Source organism: Neodiprion pinetum, chromosome 2 (assembly GCF_021155775.2).
Source record: "Neodiprion pinetum isolate iyNeoPine1 chromosome 2, iyNeoPine1.2, whole genome shotgun sequence".
Lineage (NCBI taxonomy): Eukaryota > Metazoa > Arthropoda > Insecta > Hymenoptera > Diprionidae > Neodiprion > Neodiprion pinetum.
Genome location: NC_060233.1, coordinates 35,692,211 through 35,716,679, shown reverse-complemented (window position 1 = coordinate 35,716,679; position 24,469 = coordinate 35,692,211). Strand labels below are relative to the sequence as shown.

The following is a 24,469-nucleotide window of genomic DNA, read 5'->3' as shown; positions in this document are numbered from 1 at the left end:
TTAGCTGCGTAGAATCTTTTCATGTTTATACATGCAATCTGCAATCATCACTTTACGACGCATAAATATCAATACCTTGAGATATATCTATGACGCATTACATAATGACAAGCAGCGTGGTGTTTGTAGTTTTGTACAATGCTTTATAATTACCGTGTTATCCATTTTTCCAAATTATCGCATTGTAAAGTATAAACCTTTCGTATAATCATGTTGATACGCGTCCCACATATGTATGTTTTTTTAAAGATTATGCCTTTTCCATTTAAAAGTTTATGGGGAATGGGAACTGTTTATAATACGCTTCAATATAACTCAGAAATATATGTATGTCTCATCGAGAAAGTAAAAGAATTGAGTTTATATCTACATAATCGAATAAATTGAGCATTCGGAATCTCACGGCCAATACGTGTCCTTAAAAGGTCTAAGAAGCGTGCGTATACTTTGATAGTATTTTACAACTCAAATCACATTATTAGCTATGAATTAAAAAGCAAATTGATGATTTTCAATCACATCGAGATTGATTGACATCGCATTATAATTCAACTTATCCATCATTTCCATAATTATTTCGGGTAACGCATTTTTTCGATTGCATGAGACAATTAAGATTTTTCAAAGATTTCCAATACCCGTAAGTATTCGAAATGCATATATGTAGCTACGCGCGATATTACGCGGAAAAAGATAACAAACTTGAGCATATATTACTATTTTCATGTATCTATAGAGGGGCTTATGTGATCTGTGTAAGTTATATAACTTGAGATTATAAAATGAATTGAAAGCACATATACTCTCAATTTTATTCTGCACAGAAATATTGAAAATAGGGTATTATTATATGATATTATGAAACAGATTAATTTGTTGTTATGAATGGAGATAAGATGTGGCCGGTAGAATCCTATAATTAAGGCCACTATAAAGTTATTGTGGAATTCGTACTTGATTTGTGGATCACCAAGAACACTGTAAGCACTTGTATAGTTTTTTTCAACTAATACATCTAAAAATGTTTTGTTTCGAATCTAATCGCAGAACTAACCTTTTTAAAAATCTTGGCTAATTGGAAGACGGATAGTTCTAGGAATCCTCTTAGTCCGCTTATCGTTTTTCCTTTTATCTTTGGTAAACATATCAAATTATACATGGTTTTTCATTCCCTAATAACACCACCTTCAAACGATTACTTGCATGCAATGAAAAAAAAATCAGTCAAGATAAAGCCATTGCTCCGGATAATAGAAATGTTAGCTTAATCTGTAATGTATTCCCATGGTTGATTTTTTAACCACCGAAGCTCTAAAATTGTTCAAGCAAAAGATAATTCGTCTTATTTAGTTGACTGTAATTTTTTCTGTTCCTACCAATAGAATAAAAAATTTGAAACAAACATTTGACATGGTAGTCAATGCTTATTCTTTCGAGTGTCACATGATGTTGATAAAGCATACTATTCCATTTACCGCGTGTCAAAGAACTTTTTATCAAATCTTTCCACAGTTCAAATGCTTGTTGAATCTTGTGTAGGATCGTATAACCAAATAAAAGATGTGTGAAGAGGGAAACATGACAACATATTACCCAGTCATTTTTCGAACAGTTTAGTTTACCCAAATGTGCAATGGAGCGATTAAAAGGAACAGTGATTCATAGAAATTATAACAAACATTGGATAGTAACGAGTTGATTAATCCTACACGGAGGATACGGAAAAATGATATTTCCATAGATACTTGTGATACGTGTATTGATTTGAAATGAGTAACACGATATCGGTCCAAAGGTTTGTGTGACTCGTCATACAAATAGTCAGAGTTCATTGAGTACTGCAGTTAGCTTGTCGTGAAAAACATAGAGAGTTTAAAGACTAATTTTGATGTCTTGCGTTTACCGTCTTGCCGCAAACAGGAAGCCCCGGATAGATTAGCTGGAGCGGCCATTTAGAACCGTGACTATAACGCAATATCTAGCGAGAACGCAAGAAGTAGATTCTGAAAGGTATGCTGCGCCCACATGATGGTCCAGTTGCTTGCAGAGGAAGGGTATAAATAGATTTTATACTGAAATATATGTTTTAGCTATTAAAGTCGGTCGCCCATGATGCAACTTTACTCCATCCATTGTAGTCAAGCTTTCCTTAAAATCTGTCCTAATATAAGCCGTGTATTCCCAAGTACAAGTGTTTAAAAGTTTAAAAAAAAAATCATATTTCCAACAATATATATATATATATACATTGATGAACAAATAATTGATATCTCCAAAAATCAGTTCCATAACTGAAAATTAGAATTACTATCTTGCACATTCTTCAATTCGAACGCTGAGTTATTTTTCTTCTGATTGAATCAATGTTTTACATTTATGTCCACACGATTAGAAGGAAATAATATCTTCGGCATAGAAATTGTTTAAGAAATACTTCCGTTCGAGGTTGCACTAATTTTTATACAAATATTTGTAACGTCCTTAATCAGATGCATTTTCACATTAACGAATCAAGGTTTTTGTCTAGCTTAATGTATTATGACTTCAACATTTTATACAACGGTTTATGTAGAGGTGATAATTAAGGATAATTTGAAACACGAACAAATAAGTTACGCAGGCACACATACAGTTACTTCGGCTGTAGGCAATATCATGCACTTGGAAATTATCCTTGGCTAAAAAAATCTGCGATATTCGATCTCTCGTGAAGTTTCGTTATTCTTATTGCAAGAACTGTCTGAGCATATTAATGTGAACAGATATCCGTTCAGATCAGTACATACAAATTTAAATAATTCTAAAATAAAGGCGTACTTGGTTGAGGCATCAAAAACCATATAAAAAGTGACGCTTCATCAGATTCATCAGATTCATCAGAGTACCTATGTGTATAGTTTCATGATTAACTTTCTGTACGTCTTTCCTTTCCACGCTTACTCGTTTATTATGTTATCCAGTGATCACATATTCATCATCGATTTATCTTGTATATGATTAATATTTATATAATAATAAATTCCATGCGTGAAACATCGTGATAGCTAAGCCGCGCTCTTTGTAACCTATTTTACAGTAACTGTGTGGCGTGATGGTAGGCAATTTGTATTACGTCGACGTATACATGTGTACAGATCGTCTATCATATGGCGTGGCACAATGTAGGAACTTTTGCGCCTGCTATCACATATGCGGCAACCAGAGTTACACAAATGATTGGGGAGTAGCTGCATTTCACACACTAAACTTATTGTTAGCAGAGAGGTTTCTCTCTGTTGTTAGGAGCGCATTGGGCATTCACAATACGATTATCGCATCGGCAGTGTTCCCAACCGTCACATAATTATAGTAGATGTCACATAAATATGAACTTCGTACTATGTAACATAGAACTTTCATTATGTGACGGAAATCTACTATAATTTGGAAATTTGTATAAAAAGAAGTTTTTTTTTGTAATACAAAAACTGGCGGGACAAAATTCTTTAATACTTTTCGGAAAAAAAAGATTTTTAATACTTTTCAAAAGAAACGTATTCAAATCTTTTCGCGCTAGGCAAAAAATTGTCAGCGCCATTCACCATAATGTGGTTTTTAATTTTAACCACATTATTGCGGAGGGCGCTGACATGCACGGTTCGGGCTCAGGCGCGTTGGTGTTGATTTGAGCGCCCCGTTTCCCGCTTCCCGCCAGTTCCTGCCGTCATTCCTAGTGTGTACAAAAATAATTCAAATAAGTACCTTCTGGTCATTCGTACAATTAAATGTAAGTACGCACGCGTATTGTAATGGATAGGGATAATATACTTATAAAAATAATATTCCGTGATTTTATTGCATTATTAACATTTTCAAAAAAGTACTATAATTTTTTTTTCGGTACTACAATGCTACGGCCCTGGTCACATAGCCCCCCACGGACGAGTTGGGAACACTGCGCACCGGCGTGAAATCATAAATGTTCGTGACTTTTCTTTCACGTTATCACGTGTATGCAACTGTCACCTAGAACAGTGATTCGTTGCCGGGGATTCCCGCGATTATCAGGTATTCATTAGCTCGTCTGATCAACGACATTATTAACATCATTCTGCAATTTTTGACAAAGTGATGCCAGAAGTATTGACTCAACTTAACCTCGAAATCGATTAATCGCGGTCCAATACTAATTACGCACTTTTAACGGCTACAGTCTTTGAGATGGAGAAACCCAAAGATGAGAAACCTAGCACCGCTGAAGACAAAAGGGGTAATATAAAGGTTCTGCGAATGTACCATTTTTGTAGCACTACATCATCGATGTTTAACTCTACTTTTATTTTGTGTCATTCGTTATCTTTGATAGACAGCGGGGCTGAAGATGAAACTCCAAATTCGTCGTCAGAGGCAACAGAACTCGAAGATTCAAGCGTTGGAAAAATTCGAAAATATCTAGCTCAAAAGTTGGGGCTACATGATTCCGACAATGAAACGGACGGGCAGGGAGCGCACATGTTGACAGAACTATCGCTTGACGGAATTGCCGAATATATTAAAAGTAGTGGCTGTAGAAAGATTATTACTATGGCTGGTGCTGGGATATCCACGTGTGGGTATATTTATTTGATTCAGAGACGCTTATTTATTAGTCGTGCATGAATGGACACCATTTATTCTATAATAATATAGCACAATGTACTTATACTCTAGAACATCCATATCAAGCACCTGTAGGCCAGGGACTTCATGTTGTCTTTTCAGAAATTTTTTCTTTCAAATGAAACTAAATTTCTTAAAAAGTCTACTTTTTTTATGATTGAACGAGGAGTCAACTAGTATTGCGCTCAATGTTGTAATCAGAAGTATAAAGCAATTAGAAATGATTGGATAGCGAGAGACAAGGGCATGATTCAGATTTTTATTACAATGATTTTGAAGGAACACACTTTAAAACAAATAGTTTCTGTTCATGTTTTGAATCTTGGTAATTCTAGATATTTCTTTAGAAGTGATCTTGATTTTGAGTAAACTGAACTATTGAAATTATAGCAGCTGGAATACCAGATTTTCGTTCACCTAAAAGCGGACTGTACCACAATCTAGAAAAATATAACCTGCCGCATCCTCAGGCTATCTTTGAGCTGGACTTTTTCATGGAAAACCCAGAGCCATTCTTTGTTCTGGCAAAGCAGTTGATGCCAATTGGATTTAAACCTACTCCAAGTCATTACTTTATTCGATTACTTTGGGAAAAAGGACTTTTATTGCGTCACTATACACAGAATGTCGACACCCTAGAGCGTGTTGCTGGGATACCTGGTGATGTATTGGTCGAAGCTCATGGAACTTTTCATACTGGTCATTGCCTGCAATGCAAGGCATCATATGAGTTTGAATGGATGAAAGGTATATCCGATATATAATTTATGATTCAGTTCTTTTGTATCATCACGCTTACCTGATTATTTGTGGAACAAAATTTGCAGTAATCATGTAGCTTATCGATCAGATTAATCCTGGATTTGAATTTGTAATATAACGGCACATGGTTATTTTTTAAACAACAAATTAAATTTGTCCTTCATCAGGTTTTGAAAGTTTGAAACGGTCTTTCTAGTGGTTGTTTAGTGAAAGATTCAAAATCTTACAGAAAAAATACTTGCTGATGAGATACCAGGATGTGAGAAATGCAAAGATGGCATTGTTAAGCCGGACATTGTATTTTTTGGTGAAACGTTACCAGATAGATTCCATACTCTTATAGATAATGATTTCAAGCAAGCAGATCTATTGATCATTATGGGATCCAGTCTAGTTGTGCAACCATTCGCTTCTCTGGTAGACATGTGAGTAGTAAAAATATTCTTTGGCAAAGTTTATCTGCAAGGTATTCCTAAATTCAATACCACAGACATATTTCTCAAACTAAAACATACAGTACTTGCTGTGGCACTAAATATGCTAAAAAAAAACACCCACAACAGAAACTGATACATGACCTTTATCATTTGGAAATTAGAAATGTGTGTGTGTTTTATTTTTATCAATTTACACTTGACGAAAGGTTACGTATTAACAGACTACACAATATTCAAATTCGATGACACACTTGTTCAGTGGATTTTTATAAGTTGGATTGCTTTCTTATTGCTTGTATTTTGATTATTTTCGCTAAACCGGTATTCATTGTTAGTGAATTTGAAATTCAAAGACACGTTGCGAATTTTTCACTTGAACTTTTGATGCTTGCTCCACTTTAAGGGTTCCTCCAAATTGCCCTCGGCTTCTCATAAACAAGGAAAAGGTCGGGATGCAGGATCGTATTATGAGATTCTTAGGTTTGAAGCAAGGATTGATGTTCGATCCTACAGATACCAATACTGGAAGAGATGTTGCATGGCTAGGTGAATGTGACACTGGGTGTCAGTTGTTAGCCGACAAGCTTGGCTGGGGGGTGAGTTATCTAATATATTGTCTATTAAAAAACCTTACTACGAATTTCAAAAAGTAATTACAAATTTGTGTGTAATTTCAGTCATATACGTATTAACTATAGCAACTTGTTGTTTAGGAGGAGATGAAGGTTCTTATTGAAAAAGAACAGAAGAACATTGAAGTCGAAAAATCGAAGGAAGGTTGATATTATAATCATCGATTTTTTGGTATTGAAGTTTTTTCACCTGATTTATCAACTTTATCTATAACCATCTGTGTGAGCACTGGGAACAGTCGGTTTCTGAATATCAATTTTTAAGAATCAGATTTCAAAATTTTAGAGTCAGCCAACTTGTGTAGTCAACGTGATAATGTAGTTAGCTGGCGTACAACACTCAGAAGAAGTGAACAGACAAAAGGTGTAAAAAACAAGTGTTCACGCGGAGGGTTAATGCGTCATAGATAAATTATTCAAATCTCCATCGATATATGGTAATCAATATAGAAAGTTAAAAAATATTCAACTACCGATAATATTTCGTAGTAATCTTCGATAATATTCCAAATTAAATTATTGGCTACAGCCGAACTGTTGATATCATCAACTAATTTTGTATCTTCGTTGATAAATTTTCAATCCTCATCAGAAATACGTGTCCGTGATGATCGTTGACATAGATGTAAAGATCGATTAATTAAGAATTATTGAAAGGAAAGTACTACTATAACTTAGTTGCGGATACGAAGCTCTATCTGAGATATGTATTTATTCTCCTGTTGTATCAATCAAATGAAAAGTTTGAGAAAAAAATATTCTATCTCAATTCAACATCCGTCCTTCTTTTGATAATTTTCGATTGTTTTCAGATCTTTGCTTAATTAAAATTTTGGAATTTCGGCAATTAATGATTATACGACATTCAAACTTTCAAATACACAAACAATAAAACTCGTTACATACATATTCAACATATGAGACAATGTGACTCATTTTCAATTTTAAAATGAACACAATGTTCAATTTCTTAATTATTTTATGCCATAGTGAAGGGTTTCACAATGACTTCTCGAGCCTCTTGCTGATGTACTTGTCCGACGCCAGTTGCGGGTGCAGCCATTGCCCGTCTGCCGGAGTATTTTAACTGAAAGATTATGCAGATCAATCCAGTTGTGAATGCATCTTCGAGAGCTGAAGTTATAAGTCGCGAGGCTTGTGTAAAAATTGAGATCGATTCGTATTTACTTTTTGAATGGGCCAATAATTCATAAACCTAACGGAAGTCTGACTTACCTGCCGTCCACACAGGTTCTCGAAACGGGGTTTTACGAAACTCCACGCTCCCATATTTTGTGGTTCTTCCTGACTCCAGATAAACGCTGTTACAAATTAGACGATATTTTTATAAGTAAAGCTCTTCTGAGATATTAGAATTACTTATACGATTGAGTGAGAATCCACTTTTGCGTATCTTACTTCGAGCACGCTTGAACCTTCGAACCTCTTCAAGTATTTCCAAAACCGGGAATGGACAAATACTCTCTAGTCTAACGATCGCGACGTCGTTAGCCTCGAGAATTTCTCTGTGTTTATTCAGGGCGTAGTAATGTTTACCACTGACGAGAATTACCTTCTTCACTTCAGCCGGATTGACCGTCGTGTCTCCTGGAATAGATTGTGTTCCATGTGAGATAACTGCATGTTTGAAAACCGCTTGAGGATAGATAAATGAAATGCTTGCCAATAACGTTGACAAAACTTGTCCCTGTTTCCATATCCGTCAGCGACGAAGTTGCCGCGGAATGTCGAATTAAAATTTTCGGTGCCACTACGATAAGTGGTTTTCTAAAATTCCGCACCATCTGGAAATTAATGAAGTTTAAGATTTCGAATAAGTTAATTTTCTACAAAACGGTATTTCACATTGTTGTCCGATAGCATTTATTGGCGGGCTTGGAAAGCTACTTTTTGGAAGCTATCGTTAAGTGTCAATTATACAGTATCTTCAGGTATTTCCCTACCTGTCTTCTGAGTAAATGGAAATACTGCGCCGGTGTCGTTGGGTTGGCTAGCTGCATGTTAACATCGTCTCCGTCTGGTCTATCCTCGTTGCTGTCTGTCAGCTGGAGAAATCTTTCCATTCTGCAGGAACTGTGTTCCGGTCCCGCGCCATCGTAACCATGCGGCAGTAGCATGGTCAATCCACTGCTAATCATCCATTTAACCTCGCCACTGCTTACGAATGTGTCAATTATGATCTGGGCACCGTTGAAAAAGTCCCCAAATTGTGCCTCCCATATCGCAAGGGTCGATGGTGAAGCTATGCTCAAACCATACTCGAAACCGAGAACCGCTTCTTCGGATAAAATACTATTGGCTAATTCCAACTTCCCGGTTTGGGTTTCGGTCATCGAGTTCAGGGGAATGTGAATATCTACATTTCAAAATCTCTCATGTAATTTTTATCGTTCTACATTGGCGGCAGGGAATTGAACGGGAGTGAATTACCTATCTTAGAAATCTTTCAAACTTTTTTCAATCCATGATGATACAAGCTCATGCTTACCACCTGTTGACTGATCTACCAGCATAGCATGTCTGTGCGAAAATGTGCCTCGTCCAACGTCCTGGCCGCTAATCCTGACGTTGTAGCCTTCGTGAAGTAAAGACCCGAAGGCCAATGCCTCGGCAGTTGCCCAGTCTATCTTTAGTCCATCGGACACTTTGTTCAATCTCGCTTCAACGTGTGATTTTAAAAGGTGGGGATGAATTTCCTAATTAAACAATTCAAGTAGTAGTGTGAATTCAAGTAAGCGTCAATCAGGGTTGAAAATAATTCATCGAGTGTAGCTTTTGGTTTTCAGTTTTGTGTCAAACTTGTAAAAAATTATTTCTGTTACATCCTTGAAGATTTAAAGATGGTGTGATTTCTATGAAAAATGGCGTGAGAGTAATATTAAGGTCCGATGGGATTTCTCATACAGGACAATGTCTCATTTCACATTTGAATGTTAATGCTCAGTGTTAGCAAATCAATTTTTACCAATTCCAGGCACTGCACACTTTTGCTTGCAATGAATCTTAACAGATCTACATCGACTCCTGTATTCCATTTGGAAACGCTAGCTTGTGCCTGTGACATCTCGGACCACCTTCCGCCAAAATAGACCGGTTCCGGTACGTAATTGTCGACTTGCCTCAGAGACTCTGCAAGCCAAGCTGTGTGCTCGGAAACTATAGACTTGGCTTCGTCAGTCGTCATAATCTCTGCCTTTATTAGTTCTTCTGCATATTTATCTGGTACTGACCTAAAATTATCCATTGACATGTAGCTTAACGATCATATATTTTTGTCCACCTCATTATAATCGATATTTATTTACTTGCGGGTTTGGATAATTTTGTAAATAGCGGGATTCGTGAACGTAGGATCATCGAGCTCGTTGTGTCCCCATCTCCTAAAGCAGTTCATGTCGACGAATACATCTTTCCTAAATTTTCTTTGGTATCGACAGGCGAGTCGCGTGGCACGAACAACCATCTGTGGAGAGTTACAAGTGTACTGTTAGTCAAATTTATAACGTACGGTCGTTTCAGATTCTCAATGATAATTCCTGTCAGTTGTCCTAACGCAACTTTTCTGCGTCAGTATGTACCTCTGGATCATCGCCGTTGACGTGCAATACTGGAGCAGATATGCTTTTAGCTATATCGGTGCAATACCTTGAGGACCTTCCTCTGTCTGCAGGTGTTGTAAATCCCAATTGGTTATTAACGATTAAATGTACAGAACCACCGATTTCAAAATGTGGGGCTGCGTGTAGGGCCAATGATTCTTGATTAACGCCTTGACCCGCGTACGCTGCATCCCCATGAACCTGAAAATATCGCTTGTCAGGGAAATTCCGATATCCGGGATCTTGAAGCGTTATAGAAGTATTAACAACTAGAAAAGGAGTTTAACCGATTGATTGATGTACGGCGATTGAGAAGGATCACACGTGATCGCTTATACTACCATTTTGTACCTGTAGATTCAGTACTTTGTCGCTCCAAGCCAAATCCTGGCCACGAGAATAAGCCCCATCCCCAACTGCCTGCATAACGCCCCTTGTCTTTCCCATTGACACAGGGTTCACAGCTTCCAAATGGGATGGATTGTAAAGCATAGTGACGTGTAGGTTTCTTTGGTCGAAGGAGAGATCAACGGATGAGGTGAAGTGACTTGTCACGTCTCCGGTCGCTTTAACGTCTTCTGGAAACTCTGCGAAGCCTCGTAATTTGCGAAAAAGTTTCTTTGGTGGAAACCTCAGCATTCCGGTCAAAAAATTCAGTCTCCCACGATGCGGCATACACATCACGATGTGATCTAATTTTGCTGGTGCATATAGAAGAATCAAAATTAAATGTTTCACTTGTAAATATGATTATCATAGATTGTAATTTAATTACAACAGAAGCACGTGAAATGATAATTCAGTTCCGCCGTGTTGAAAAAATATTTTTCAATTTTTGTTAATAATTTTTGCTATTGTTGCTGTGTAAACTTGTGACAAAATTAGCACGCTGCTTGAATAATGAACGTTGTCGCACAAAATGAATATAAATGGACATGACCTGAGATAACGAAGAATACTTAGCAAGTCAATTGATAAAGTGCGGATTTATTACCAGCTGTTGCTTGCTTGAAGAATTCGTGAAAAAACGCCATCATACTTTCGGCACCTTCTCCACCGTATCTTTTGAATGTTACAAATTTTATAGCCAAAAATTTGTCCAAAGCCTGACTCTTCAGCATTTCCGTAACTATTGCCCTCTTTGTATCCCTGTCCAACGCCTCCATGTAAACCTCTTCGAAATTTTGCGCGAACCATTCTCTTTCCTCTTCAGTCTAATTTAACAAATTGAAATGTCAGTCATTCTTAATCATGGAAAAAACTTCTCCCAATTTTCACACTCAATCTACATGATACGATATCAAATCATAATAAATTCTAGTTTTAAGTTCAGTACCTTACCTCTAAGTAACTAAATTCAACTCCTATAGGACCAGCGTAAACCTTTCTCAAAATACTCAACGCCACGTTTACAGACCCTTCCGTTTGTTTCGCGTTCAAAATTCCTTGAAAGGAAACTTTTTCGTCGCCATTAAGGCCAAATTTATTCAGGTTCAATTCCGGCGACGGACTAGGTGTTTGCAGTGATATGGGATCTATGCTTGCCTGTTTGTGACCATGTTCTCTGTAGGCTGTGACCAGTCTGTAAAAATTGCTGTATTTAGCTCGTGACGTCAGACTTTCTCTGGATACTGAAATTCCAAAAAAATAAACGCTGAGCAATCTGTTTGTTGACAGTAATGGTTTTTTATGTGAGAAGATCAGAATATCTCGGATGACATTCCGTATCGCAAATACTCGAGTGAGGAGCATTTTTGGTAGTGTACAATGTCATAATTAAAACTCACCTTCGTAATATTTCTTATAAGTCTTCGGTTTGTATCCATAGACGCCATGTTTACTATGATAAAACTTTGCTAAAATTCTCCGCCGATTCGCACAAGGAAAGTTAATTTGATTTCTTGGTAATATTCTATCGCGAGACACGCATGTGCCCAAGCGACAGTAATTTTCTCCAATGATATTAGATACGTTTCTGTACATTTTATCGCCGGGGCATTTGCCAGTTAACTAACTCGATTTGAACACTCCTTTATGTAATAAGAAGATATTTCCATCCGAGTTCTGATAATCTCTGCTTGTTTTTCAATCTTATTTTATCGTCCTATCCTTTCTGTAGCCTGCAACTGACGCCAAACGCCTTATCAAATTATACGCGTGAACCCGAATAGCGCTTATCTGTTTACCCGGCAAGAGATGGTTCTGAATAGTCTTGCAGACTAACAAAGCGGAGCGAAAGAGCGCGAAGCAATGTCTTTTTTTACGTCAATTTTAATTTCAAACATGTCGGCCGTTTGCAGCCAATTCAAGCTTCCGACTGGACTTACTTACTCCAGCTGTCGTTGGGAAACGCCTAACTCTGTAGTGTGCACAACAAGTTAATTGAATTTCACAATTTTACGTATGTAGCTCGCGGAAACAGAACATTAGGTACAACGTATTCAAATTTCACGTTAAACTGCACAGTTGGTTGCTTGCCACCGTATATATATCACAGGTGTTACCTAAATTTCCATGGAGCATATGTATGCAGGCACGACTATGCTAGCTGCCATCAAGTTTACGAGTGTTCGAACTCGCAATTGAAGCTACACACGGTTGCGTATAACCAGCGAGGTTTATTCAGTGTCCGAGAGCTGAAATTTCTCGTCTGATCGCATAGTATAAATAGTTGTCTTACACGGCAGAATCAGCTTTGCTGAGTGTACGTTTGTGTAAGAACTCTAGCGCTTGTACAGTCGATACAAAAAGCGCCGGTCAGTGAGTTTGGCTAACGGTACACTGTCAGAATAAAGAAGGAATAACTTTTCGTCACAGGTTCGTTTAATTTCATAACAGATTCCTTAAAAGTACAATTACGAGAGAACGAAGAAGAAGGTTTGCGGATTACTTTCGAAACGTCATTTGAGGTGTCACATCCATTATTTAAAAGTCATCATAACCTTTGTAATTGTTTGTTTTAAAAATAAAAGTGTCACGTGCGGAACGTTCGTGACAAAAGAAAAAATTTTAAAAATGAAATAAGCGCATGTTTGATTAAAACTTCTTACGTGTTCATGATTCGGAAAAAGCTACGAACCATCCTTAATAGATAAATTTCTTTGCTTTCTTACTGTGTAGCGGATTTTATGATGAGGTCATTTAAAGTTGAGATTCTTACTTGAGTTATTACTATAGATTAGTACAAAGTTGTTGGACCAATGAAGAGTTAATAGATTCGACTTAAATATTAACGTAGATTTTTAAATATCAGGGTGGGCAGATCCGATCATTTCTTTGCCCCTGTATTTGAACTTGTGCGTAACGATGTTAAATGGCGTGCCTCCCAGTGAAACTGGACATGTAGTGTCTGGCCTGACGAAGAAGCAAACCGTGTAGAGAGCCATTTCCAACTCCGGTGAAGTCCCGACGAAGATGGACGTGACTGGTTTGTCCACGCCATTTAGTTTCGTGTGAATCTTCAGTATCGAAGCTTTCTGAAATGGACGTATGAAATTTAATAACTTCTCTCATGTGCGGCTTGAACAAGTCTGAAAGATTCGCCCGACGAAGACGATGAGTGAATTAAACCAATGAAAACTTACGTCTCCAAGGTCCACCTTCTTTATGTAGCCCAAGTAGTTAGCACGGTTAGCAACTTCTTCAGCGTTGTAGTAAATCCAGTTGTGTAACCCGATAACTTCGGTACCTAGTTTCGATTCTGATAAGAAGACATGTTCGAAGCCGGAGCTTCCAATCTTACCCTCTCCACGAGAGTAAAGATTAAACCACAATCTTCGCAAGGTATCTTTGTACTCGTAGTAGTCCTTGCGAATGAATCCCTTGTCTGCTAGAAACCGCATCGCAGCCGACATTACGTTTGTACTCAAAAATGTGTCCACCAATAGACTCTCTTCCGCTCGTTCTGCTGGGCTCACGTATTCATTCGTACGGACATCGTGTTCGTAATTGTTGTAGAGAGCGAGAACCTTTTGGATCGTAGGGATTTGTAGAGCCTCGGATCTGACGTTCAGCAACCTAAATGAACCACGTTCAGGCCATTGATATGATTGATAAACAGAACCCCTGAGCTGACAAACAGATCTGCCAAAGTAGTGATTGCAGTTCGTATTTTATTTACGGAAGGATATTAAAAATTTTATTTACGGTTGAGGTGCCTCGTCGGCGGCACTGCTGCCGGTCGTCCGTTTCTGAAGATTCAGTGTGATGTATCTGTTGGCATTGTTCACGTCCTTAATGAACAAGGATTCGGCTAACTTGATCAGATCTTCGTCAGTCACTGTGTTTCCTTTGCTGTACGTTGGATTGCTCGAGAAAGTTGTAGCGGCCACAGCACCACCTACGGCTCCGGCAGCAATTGCTCCACCGTTTGAAGGTCCGGTTCGTCCCGGCTGCTGAGCACCCTGATGTCCTGGTTGGCCGTAAGGCTGTACCGGGACTTGAGATGGTCGAGATTGGCCTGAAACATAGTTGGAAAATACGTGAAGTTCGTGTCAGGGTTCAATGTAGTGTAAATCGACCAAAAAACCACGTTTCTGAATTCGCACCTGGTGTAGTGCTACCCCCTTGTCCAGGGTATGAGTTTTGTCCACTTTGCGGTGAACCGGCTCTTGAAGAGGGTGTCGGAGAGCCAGATCTAGAAGGTGTCGGGGAACCGGGTCTGCTATTTGTCGCTGCAATATCCGCCCAAGTTTTACCACCTGTAGGTGTGCTGCCTCCGGATGTGGACGTAGGTGAGCCGGGTCTGCTTTGAGGATTGGACCCGGTATTAGATGTTGGTGAACCTGGTCTGCTACCGGGGTTCAAGCTGCCAATGTTCAATGTGGAAACTTGCGGCTTTCCGTCGGCGGAGCCTCCCTGAGGCCCGCGGGTAGTGGATATTGCCGGTTTCAGAGTACTACTGGATTGTCCCGGCTGAATGGCAGGACCAGTTCCGGTTGGCGTGCCTGGACGACTTCCGGGTTGCTGCTGTCCTGTTTGTGATTGACCACCAACGGGCTGGCCCGTTGGAGTTCCAGGTCTACTTCCGGAGTCTGCAATCGATACATCCATGCGATGTTTAGCAAACTTTCTAAAAGATTCGTCAAAGCAATTGTTCAGCGACCTTGCTACGAACAGTTAGCTCGTGCACTGGTCCAACATCTTCATCCATTCAATTCACTGACGATGAAACGCTATAAAAGTAAATGAAGAAGGTTTGAGGATTCGCATTATACTTGTTCTTCTTACTCGGAGTTGGCTGCTGTGCTGGTCCTTGATTCGGCAGTTTTGACCCAGGCTGTCCGGGTTCACCAGCTCCTGTCAATCCTACTGCCCAGTCTCTGTAGCCTTGTCCTCCTTGACCTCCGATTCCTGGTTTATTTGGTTTTGGCGCTGGTATATCGAGGCCGACCTCAGTTCCCGGATTTGGTCTGTTCGGTCGTGCATTGTTCCTGATATTCGTTCCAGTACTACCAACGCCAATTGCGAGTCCTGGATCTGCTGCACCTAATACGGCAGTCTTCGGATTAGTCGGAGTGCGTTGACTAGGGATTGCCGGAGCCACGGTAGTGGTTGTTGTCGTAGTCGTGGTCGTGACTTCATCCTTCTTACTGGACTTCCAAAACTTCCAACCAGCGTCGACATCCCCTGAAACGTACAGTTCAATCGTTTAGGAAATTCTACCAAGAAAATCACGACTTGTTAGTTGCGTTCGTCTGTTAGATCGATTTCTTAAACTGATTTTAATCCATTTTGTTTGTACTGCCATTTCCGAAATTTTTTGTGAACACCCTAAGTTAGGCCGAATCTGAACAATTACTATGGTATAAGTTACCTTCTTACAGTAAAGAAAATCAACACTGGGGATATTTTGTTTAGATGATAACAAGTTGATACGGTTTATTGTGAAACTTATGTAATTGTTGATAGTTGTTATTCGTGTTTACATTATACATATAATGTTACGTAGCGCTAATGACTTTTCTGTAGAATAAACGCGTGCTATATGTGTTGTGAAGTAATGATCACAGAAGCTCTTGTTATGAGAATTAAGAGACACATAAATATTTCTCAGAAACGTTAACGCTTACGTCAAACGGTGCAAAGTTTTTGAACATATTAACATGTCAAGCATTAATCTTGAAACGAGATGGTATAATTTCCTTGGAAAGTCAGTATTTCAACAATCATGCTGTTACTGATTTGATTTGAACGGTGCATTTCAGACTCTTTTTATGCAATTATTTTTTGTTCCTCGTTGTAGCGGCGAATCGTGCAAGACTTTGGTTTGGGCTTGCATCGTTTCATACGTTGTGTTTCGTTGTCTTAATAGAGGCATCCTGCTTCTCAGTAATTGACTACGTGATTGTTGTAAACGAATTCGGTGAATACAATAATCTGTAAGATAATACCAAAGGTCGCAATAATAAGCTCAGCGATCAGAGAAATGGGACATCATGGTTGAAAGGTCAAGTTGGCTTATCTAAGTAGAGTGATCATCGCCACTATTGCAATTATAATAATTGGCCAGGCGCAAAGTATGACACAATCCGTGATACTGTAATCAGACTTGAGAGTAGATTGGTCAAATATGATTTCTTCCATTCAATTCAGATCGCCCGCCAAGTGAAAGAATAAACCGTTGTTTACTGAATGTAAATAATATATCTTTGATATATTGTTGGTTGGATAAAAGTGATTCTAGTTACGAAAATTTATATGGAGAGATTTTCCTTCGTTTGTTTTATGAAACCATGAATTACAGGTTCGCCTCAAATTTCGTACCTTCAAAGTGTGTGTATCGTATTTTTTCTTACCATCGGCATTGTGCAACGAAGTATATTTGCAAAAAATATCACGGTCACGGATATACCAAGGCTCTTGGAGATGGCGTGAAATGATTGAAGCTTATAGCAGAGATTCGAATCATTGATAAAACTTTCTCACGATCTACGTGATGGGTGTGCATGAAATTTGACTGCACTTATGTTGTTACTTCAATTCATCTGGTTGTTATTCCGAACAACAGAACCGATGTCATATACGGTATTATAGTCGGTGAGAAATCCCAACCTCTGACTATTTATAGAAGTGACAAAATACCCATTGCCAGGCGTACCGCATCATTATAAGGATGGATTATTCTCAAAAAAAAAAAAAAACATCACAATTCTCGGTAAGCTAGTAAATTGAAATTGATCAGCGGTTTTGTTATTAATTTTGCCCGTACGGAGAAATCGGTTGTAGAAGGGCATTTCGAGTACCCAACTTATTTTACAGCTAATATGTATTTGGCAAATGCATTATAAATTTCCTTGAAGGAGTACCGTGTAGCCTCGAATACTCTTTAAATAAACGAAGGACGCCAAGTAACGTTCTTGTGACATTCAAGAATTCCAATTTCAAATCCGGAGACTTTGTGCAAACCTGGGAGCATCGTCTGAAACAGGCTTGCTGTTTCAACTGTCACTTATACTCTTGGCAGCAAATTCAATAACAACGCAATGGAAACAAAAAATTGCCATGATAATTAACAGTAAAAATGTTTGAAAATTGAAGCGTGCGATTAAATTTTGATCAAATCAATCGACGATCTGATTTTAGTCTCTTGACAATTTGACGATTCACTTACCTACGAGAAGACCGATCGCCAGTAGCGCAAACAAAGCGGGCCTGACTTCCATGTTTGCGCTGAACTTAACTGTAGTTTTGACTCACGTTCCTGGTTTACCTTAGATTATATCAACGACTTTCCTACCGCACGGATAAGTAGTCGAGAAAAGTATCTACCGAGAGCAATGGCTCTGCGCGTGTGACTCGGGGCACACTAAAGTATGTTTGACGACGATCTTATAGCCAGGGGCAAATACGCTTTCTCTTGTCCTCAGTTTATCATTGGTTGATAGAGTAATCGACTTATTAGCGAGAAATATTACTGACGTTTGTTCGAACTTATCCTGTACACGGTATAAGGGGATAAGTCACGGTAGTGATTGGCTTCTCAGCGTTGCCAACGATTGTGATTGGCTTCCGACGAGTCCAGAAGAAGCGGTACTGACATTGCGAATCGAAAGCGTCAAAGTTCGCCAAAGTTTATCCTTCTTGGATGAAAAAGGATCTTGTTTTGAAAGATGAGAAAAATCCTTGCCAAAGTGTTTTTGGTCCTGGGAATTGTATTAAGAATTAAATTTAGAGTTCGATACTTGCGTAATGTTATGTTTTAATAATTGGCATTTATTTTGAAAAACTTACAATTCTATTTACATTGGTATAAATTAAGGTGCATGCGACTATTATTATCCTTGTAACACTTTTCTCGTCTGATGCTAAAGGTCAACTCTGACATTCTCGAATTCGAAGAAATTATCGCGCTACCATTCGTGGCACAAGTACACAAATCGCGGGACCGAAGTTGAGCTTCGAAAATTATCCGTAAAGTTTGGCCTGAATATTTTTTTCGACGAGGTTGAAGTTAGTAACGTTATCGTAACGAAACATTGAGGACAAAAATCGATAAGTTCTTACTTTTGCAAAGATTTTTAAGGAACTAAGATTTCGAAATATGAGTGTGTTTTGTTTTATAACGGCTTATTGAATTTCAGAGAATTTCAAAATCGTGAAATTACGGTTGAACCGTTACGATAACGTTACTAACTTCAATATCATTTTTTTTGGCTTGTTGATACAGGTGGCTGCGAAAATATATACATATTGTTAAGTAAGAATTATTAATGTATACGCATTCAAATGCGTATAATACATTTGGGAAATCCCTACCTCTTAACAACCGTGTTTACGATTCGGTAATTGAGGATCTGGATTTTTGTCATGGAATAATTTTTTTTGCAACTTTGACGTTGACTCAGTGTTTTGCAACAAATATTGATAAGCTAATAACATATTGTCCCGGATTATAACCGCGTGTTAACTTTACGATTCACTTTAGCCTAATAATACATACGTTAATCGGTATCTTTGCGTGCCTGAGTGAAACACAGCAATTATAACACGTGATTCGAATTCGTTGCTTCTCCGTATTTATGGATTACAACCTGACTTTCCTTTATTTCGCGAAGAAAGAGATGCTAGGTATCTGAGTGAAATGTACGATTATTATATTTTATCCAAATCAAACCGTCTTTATAGAATCAAGGAGATTGGTGTACGTTAATTTCATGGCTTAGTTATGACGTAACGCGATCTTGTCTGTCGTCATTCATTACACAGTTACTATAATCTATCTTAATCTATTACTCGTTCTTTGATACGAGAGGTCAATCACTCTTTGAGTCACGTGCGCATCCGATGATGAATTTTCTTTTCGCGTTCACTTGCAAGTTCTTACGAAAGTTTAGTTCTCAGTTCTAGAAGATTGTAGAAATTTGTAACGAGTCGTGTAAATTGTGAAACGATGTGAAGTCACGTGGTAATTTCATATCAATCGAAGTTTCAAGTAATTCCAAGTTGCGTGAAATCGTGGTAAATCATGCGGATAAACACATAGATCAACACGTTGTATCCTCAGTCGGTAAAGTGAACAACTCCTCGGTTGGAAGTATGAAAAAATAAAGGTAAAAATCCCAACGCCATTGTGAGTAATTAGTCTTCAATCCACGCACAATTCTTTTTAAAATATATTTGGTATTATATTTTTACTTCGTGTTTGATTATTCGTAACTCAAAGCACTCGAAAGCAATGAATCAAGCTTATAATCGCCTCAAGGTATCTTCGGTCACTGTTATTCTTCCAATATTTATACTTCGTTTCCTTTTTTTATTGCGCAAATCGGGTGACTAGATCCGAGCTGAAGACGACGAAGAGTGGCAAGTAATCATTTTTGTCATCGAACTTTTCACTCCGTATCAATCGACGCTGAGCAGTTATTATCATGGCGTGGGGATGCTCGCATAAAAAGTATCTTCCGTTTTGACTTTGCAGTTGTGAAATCACGTCAGAATCAGCGGGAAGTATACGATAGCCCAGACGACGAGTAACACTATCAGGAGGAGCATTGTTCTGGAACGAAAGGTGTCCCAGCCGACCAAGAGTTGTCTGGATCTTCTCTGTGTCTCCACCGATGAGGATGACTGTAAAATAGATTCGACAATATAATTCACAGATATAATGGTGTTCCAGTCAGTATTTCACGGGGGGAATTCTGTAACTCTTTTTTCCCATCAGCATGCAGGAAGCAAACGTTTTGTTTAACCATTTACGTGGGCTGGCGCAAAGTACAGGGCTAACAAAATTGTTCCGCTGCCGCGCTGGTGTGTAACTATACCTGCCTTATACCGTTTCACCAACCATACCGCAATTGAAACCCCGTTAATTAAAGTCAACGATAGTGACAGTGCGTCATATATATTGGACATTCAACCCACGTGGTAGATATAATAATAGAAAGTAGGCAGGATGAAGTTGTAACGCTGCAGCTTTTCATCGTAACCAACAGCGAAGCGAACGTCATGGACCGAGTTAGATCAACAACGTTACCCAATTGGGAACCATTTGCCGAGCGTCACGTTATCAATTTCGCTGGATGCAAAATTTTCACTCACAGTGCAAGAAGTTGTGATTTCAAAAATGATAGAATTTATTGGTTTCAAAACAACTCCGACAAGTTCTGCATCGAAACCGTCATAAGTCATATGCTCTGAACCGGTGAAATGGGAATTACGAATAGCCTTGGTAGTATTTGGTACTTGGTAGAGTCTCGTCTCAAGGTTGCAAATCCGGTTGACGTTTTTTGCACCGGTAAATTAAAAAGCTAAATCTCTCGAGGCTATGCATAAACATCGGAAGTAGTTGGTGAAAGTACAACCGTGAATAAAATCGCATTAATTCCAATTCAATGTCGCTGAGAAAGGATAGATCGGCCGTCGGATGAAAACGATTCCTAGAAATCATCTCGCGTGTGTGCAGCTAAAGAAAGAGAGAGAGATTGGAAAGATCCGGTCTCGCGGTTATTACCGATGCATCCATCCCATCGGCGGCCAGGTGCTCGGAGCTAGAAATCGGATGCATTTGTACGCTGACGCCTCGTTTTTCGACGCTGCTCTCCCTTCGTTTCGTCGAGCCGGTTGTCGCTTGCTCGACTTCTTCCTGCAGCAGCGTCGAACCAGCTCTCTTCGAAGGTCCGGGCTCGGCGTCGTCGACTTGGCCGTGATTATCTCGTCTTGGAAGAGGGCTGTCCTTTGTCCGTGTTCCGCGAGCCCTCCTCGGGGTCTGATCAGCACCAGCTTCCGCTTCGGGTTCTGCAGAGCTTGCGGCAGGGCCTCGACCGCCCCCTAAAACATCCCACTTCATTCAGTTCTTAACCCTTCGTTAACACGGTGCATGTAATTTTACACGGAGGTGTTTACAGATCGCCAAAGGTTTGAGAGAGGAAAAGAAAACCAATTTACGATGCTTCGATATATTTTTTTTTATTTATTTTTTTTATTTATTTTTTTTTCGTACTGTGAAAAAGGTTTTGCGGTAGTGGTGTTGTTACTCGAACAATCAGGCGTAACATTGTATGATTAGCTCGTCAAAGCTTGCATATTATATGTAATAAAGTTTCTACGCCGAAGTTATTGTGATGGAAGAGAAAGAGGTTCTTGGAGAAACTTTAAGTAACATGATACGATTTTGTACATATTGTCGAATTGCATCCAATGAAACTTGCTGTTTTGATTGTACGAAATTGAATTCGTCTGGCACCGAAACGACGTTATTTCGTCAGCTTTATCTACGACGAGTGCGATATACACGAAAATGAACTTACCGACCGCTTTGGTATTCTCGGAATCAGTAAAATGTACGAGATAATACAGCTAGATGTCCCAGTTACTGTATACAGCATTTTTAAAATTTTTTTTTATTTTGTGCTTACGACACTTCAAACATTCCCAAATTAAAAACTTATTTCAATATTTTTCAGTAAACTTAGAAGTTTCTAATCATTCTTGTATTCAATGATGATTATACATAAAGGTTAACGACCTCGTTATTAAAACTCGCTTTTAAACGTTTTAGCAACACATCAATCAATTATCGCTGAGAAAAATATTTTGTAACGGATATTCACGAGACCGGTTTCTCGATATCTTTTACAGTAACGCGAAAACTACCGAATCCTATGTACGAAGTGAAACGTCGATCTCAACGTCTGGTATTTTGCTACCAAATTGAATGTAAAAATGCGAAGAAAAAAAAATTAAAGTAATCGAAACATACGTGTATACAATGTCTAACGTTTCACTCTTGTCTTAGACGCTTACATTAGGAAGATTTACTTAAACCACAAGACCAAGGCCAAGGAAAACCGCGATCGCAACTGGGAGTAGGATTTGGGACTTACCTCTTGCGTCAGTTCGACGTTTGATAATTCTGTTTTGACGTCCAGTACTTCAGGCCTGCGATACAGGAAAGATTTTCTCCGCGGTTTATCAAACTCCAACCGTTTCACGAGCAGTTCGCGTCGTGTTTGCCGACTATCGGGAACCGCGCTCGTTCTCGATATCTCCTTTGGTCGGGGCATGCAGACCGGAGTTGGGATACCGAGTGTCGCTTCAATGGAATCTCACTGTGCTACGGACAGACGAAACGAAGCACCAATCGATCATTCGATCAAGTATTTCGGTGAAGCAACGCGTTTGCTGATTCTTCAGAGCCGATCTAATACCACTCGCCAATTTTATTGTCCTCGTTACGATAGATGTAACGTCAGCTACAGGCGTTCGACAAGTCGAGCAAGGCATTCGTTGGTTCTTGGGTTTCGAGTGAACACAAGTGTCGCGATTAAACCGTCGATACCGAAGTGTAGAGTTGCAATTCTGCACGCAGTCGACTTGTCAGGACTGCCATAAGAAGAGTGGAATTGTTTTCGAGAAATTATGTACCGTGTGTGCACTAATATAAAGCATATCTTCACCGGGCCGAATGTCGAGATAGCTAGTCCAAGTAAAACTCTTGGACTTTGAATGAGTATAATATTTGGTAAGAATAAGAATGGCCGTTGAGTTTTCGAAAAATATTTATCTATTAGCAGCTCCTCTTTGCTCGAAACGTCTGGGGAATTTCAAAAATCGTCCAATCATGCGATACGTAAACTTTCAGTTTGTTTAACATCGAGAATTTCAACGCGGCGCAGACGCCGCAACGCGTTTCAAGTCCCGATCTGTTGCTTAACTCGGTTTATCGAGGACAACAGGTCTTTCGTAACGACTATTCCAGTCTATGCAGATATATGTATATAGCTAGAATTATACTTGCAAATTCGTAGATTGATAGGACTCGTTACCGTTCACCATAATTCGAGCACATTATCACCTGCGTTTGCTGATTACTGTACGTATACTTTTGTTTAATGTTAACGTCTCGATGTGATGTAATATTCGAAGCGAGTAGTTAATCGCGACTACTGGATGAAAAACATTGTCGCCATTGAGAGTTGATCTCGCGAAAGTAAGTTAACGTAAGAGACAGAGCAACATTATTTTTACGTACCAAACCCATAGCAAATTTTACTATCTATTGACCATTACATCATCTCGTCATGAATTATTCGTCAGGGTCACAGAGTGAAGGAGGTATTTTTAATTCCCCAGTGCGTTCGGAACGTCTATTACATAGCCGATGACCGCGTAACGATTCTCGCAGACTTGTTGCCCGAGAGCATTGCGCTCCTTGATCGCTGATACTAACCGTCGGTATTTTCGAAACAGGATGGAAAACACCACGGAAACCGGTGATCCAAATTCTCGAACCTCGTCGCGAATCGTTGGCTAAAGAATGCGGACTGCATACGTATGGCGAATTAACGGTACAACGCGATGCACTCGTCGATGTGTATCGCACAGAATCCGATCCTTGCGGGGAGAAATTAAATTCGCAATCGGTTAATCGGTGGTGTAATGTATTTTGGTCTCATCTACGGCACATTGTTGTTGAAAGAGGATGCATCGTAACGTACAATCGCCGTGTACAATAAGACGATTTGTAACTCGGTTGGTCGATAAGATAAGAGGGATGTCGTTAACCCTTTCGCACCAATTTTTATTAACGACTGTTGTTTGCAGTAAGTGCCATTTGCGTCTTTATAGCACTTTTTTTCAATCTCATACCGTCGTCGAAAGATCATCGGAGAGACGCGAAATGGCCGAACTATTCGTGTGCTTATCCTGTTGGTTTTATTTTTCATCTTTAATTTGCCAATGTAGTTATACGCAGTTGGCATTTCTGTCACATCTCTGCTCTGACATTATAATCGTACATTTGTAAATGCTGTTACTTCGGTATTCAGCTATTGCAATACAATATTTCGATATGGGAAATTACACATGGGTTATAATTATGATATCTTGTGGTAAGGTTGTCCGATCTTGAACTTTGTACGAATAAACAATGCAGTGATCC

General features: G+C 39.0%; 4 protein-coding genes across 13 annotated transcripts; 1 reads left to right on the top strand and 3 right to left on the bottom strand.

Moving 5' to 3' along the window:
* The first annotated feature begins 3,281 nt into the window (after positions 1 to 3,281).
* On the top strand, positions 3,282 to 6,688 carry Sirt2 (Sirtuin 2). Of its 3 annotated transcripts, XM_069133286.1 has the most exons (8): positions 3,282 to 3,316; positions 3,942 to 4,047; positions 4,193 to 4,249; positions 4,346 to 4,588; positions 5,029 to 5,385; positions 5,630 to 5,825; positions 6,241 to 6,433; positions 6,551 to 6,688. In XM_069133286.1, exons 2-8 carry the CDS (start codon positions 3,993 to 3,995, stop codon positions 6,617 to 6,619), a joined length of 1,170 nt encoding a protein of 389 aa, XP_068989387.1. In that variant the 5' UTR covers positions 3,282 to 3,316; positions 3,942 to 3,992; the 3' UTR covers positions 6,620 to 6,688. The 3 variants fall into 3 exon arrangements, with proteins under 3 accessions (XP_068989387.1, XP_046468579.1, XP_068989388.1); XM_046612623.2 differs by lacking the exon at positions 3,282 to 3,316 and having other exon boundaries at positions 3,943 to 4,249; XM_069133287.1 differs by lacking the exon at positions 3,282 to 3,316 and having other exon boundaries at positions 3,943 to 4,260.
* Positions 5,143 to 12,577, bottom strand: LOC124212514 (probable 2-oxoadipate dehydrogenase complex component E1 homolog). 6 transcript variants are annotated; one of them, XM_046612612.2, is made up of 14 exons: positions 12,421 to 12,577; positions 11,877 to 12,215; positions 11,431 to 11,720; positions 11,084 to 11,303; positions 10,441 to 10,790; positions 10,069 to 10,290; positions 9,796 to 9,953; positions 9,456 to 9,720; positions 8,979 to 9,186; positions 8,434 to 8,846; positions 8,154 to 8,274; positions 7,889 to 8,077; positions 7,706 to 7,791; positions 5,143 to 7,556 (listed from the first exon to the last, which is right to left on the bottom strand). In XM_046612612.2, exons 2-14 carry the CDS (start codon positions 12,070 to 12,072, stop codon positions 7,449 to 7,451), a joined length of 2,826 nt encoding a protein of 941 aa, XP_046468568.1. In that variant the 5' UTR covers positions 12,073 to 12,215; positions 12,421 to 12,577; the 3' UTR covers positions 5,143 to 7,448. The 6 variants fall into 6 exon arrangements, 5 of the variants coding, with proteins under 5 accessions (XP_046468568.1, XP_046468567.1, XP_046468571.1 ...); XM_046612611.2 differs by lacking the exon at positions 12,421 to 12,577 and having other exon boundaries at positions 11,877 to 12,408; XM_046612615.2 differs by lacking the exon at positions 12,421 to 12,577 and having other exon boundaries at positions 8,043 to 8,077; positions 11,877 to 12,408.
* Positions 12,578 to 12,894: 317 nt separating this feature from the next.
* LOC124212515 (endoribonuclease CG2145) lies at positions 12,895 to 17,907 on the bottom strand. The gene is made up of 6 exons (XM_046612617.2): positions 17,702 to 17,907; positions 15,319 to 15,717; positions 14,637 to 15,122; positions 14,236 to 14,548; positions 13,674 to 14,106; positions 12,895 to 13,565 (listed from the first exon to the last, which is right to left on the bottom strand). Exons 1-6 carry the CDS (start codon positions 17,751 to 17,753, stop codon positions 13,332 to 13,334), a joined length of 1,917 nt encoding a protein of 638 aa, XP_046468573.1. The 5' UTR covers positions 17,754 to 17,907; the 3' UTR covers positions 12,895 to 13,331.
* Positions 17,908 to 18,304: 397 nt separating this feature from the next.
* On the bottom strand, positions 18,305 to 23,414 carry LOC124212521 (uncharacterized). 3 transcript variants are annotated; one of them, XM_069133393.1, is made up of 4 exons: positions 23,323 to 23,414; positions 22,413 to 22,633; positions 21,041 to 21,357; positions 18,305 to 20,157 (listed from the first exon to the last, which is right to left on the bottom strand). In XM_069133393.1, the coding sequence occupies exons 2-4, from the start codon at positions 22,590 to 22,592 to the stop codon at positions 20,070 to 20,072; spliced, it is 585 nt and encodes a 194-aa protein (XP_068989494.1). In that variant the 5' UTR covers positions 22,593 to 22,633; positions 23,323 to 23,414; the 3' UTR covers positions 18,305 to 20,069. The 3 variants fall into 3 exon arrangements, with proteins under 3 accessions (XP_068989494.1, XP_068989495.1, XP_046468594.1); XM_069133394.1 differs by having other exon boundaries at positions 22,413 to 22,642; positions 23,355 to 23,370; XM_046612638.2 differs by lacking the exon at positions 23,323 to 23,414 and having other exon boundaries at positions 22,413 to 22,985.
* Between the last annotated feature and the right edge of the window lie 1,055 nt (positions 23,415 to 24,469).

Coding starts and splice junctions, on each gene's coding strand:
- Sirt2 (XM_069133286.1), top strand. CDS start 3,993: ATGCAACTGTCACCTAGAACAGTGATTCGTTGCCGGGGATTCCCGCGA. Junction 4,048..4,192: donor GGGATTCCCGCGATTATCAG/GTATTCATTAGC, acceptor TAACGGCTACAG/TCTTTGAGATGGAGAAACCC. Junction 5,386..5,629: donor TGAGTTTGAATGGATGAAAG/GTATATCCGATA, acceptor AAAATCTTACAG/AAAAAATACTTGCTGATGAG.
- LOC124212514 (XM_046612612.2), bottom strand. CDS start 12,072: ATGTACAGAAACGTATCTAATATCATTGGAGAAAATTACTGTCGCTTG. Junction 9,721..9,795: donor AAAATTATCCAAACCCGCAA/GTAAATAAATAT, acceptor GGATAATTTTAG/GTCAGTACCAGATAAATATG. Junction 8,847..8,978: donor GGTAGATCAGTCAACAGGTG/GTAAGCATGAGC, acceptor TTTGAAATGTAG/ATATTCACATTCCCCTGAAC.
- LOC124212515 (XM_046612617.2), bottom strand. CDS start 17,753: ATGGAAGTCAGGCCCGCTTTGTTTGCGCTACTGGCGATCGGTCTTCTC. Junction 14,549..14,636: donor AGGGGGTAGCACTACACCAG/GTGCGAATTCAG, acceptor ACTATGTTTCAG/GCCAATCTCGACCATCTCAA. Junction 13,566..13,673: donor AGAAGGTGGACCTTGGAGAC/GTAAGTTTTCAT, acceptor CGTCCATTTCAG/AAAGCTTCGATACTGAAGAT.
- LOC124212521 (XM_069133393.1), bottom strand. CDS start 22,592: ATGCCCCGACCAAAGGAGATATCGAGAACGAGCGCGGTTCCCGATAGT. Junction 21,358..22,412: donor ACGTCGAACTGACGCAAGAG/GTAAGTCCCAAA, acceptor GGGATGTTTTAG/GGGGCGGTCGAGGCCCTGCC. Junction 20,158..21,040: donor CCGATGGGATGGATGCATCG/GTAATAACCGCG, acceptor TCTATTTTACAG/TCATCCTCATCGGTGGAGAC.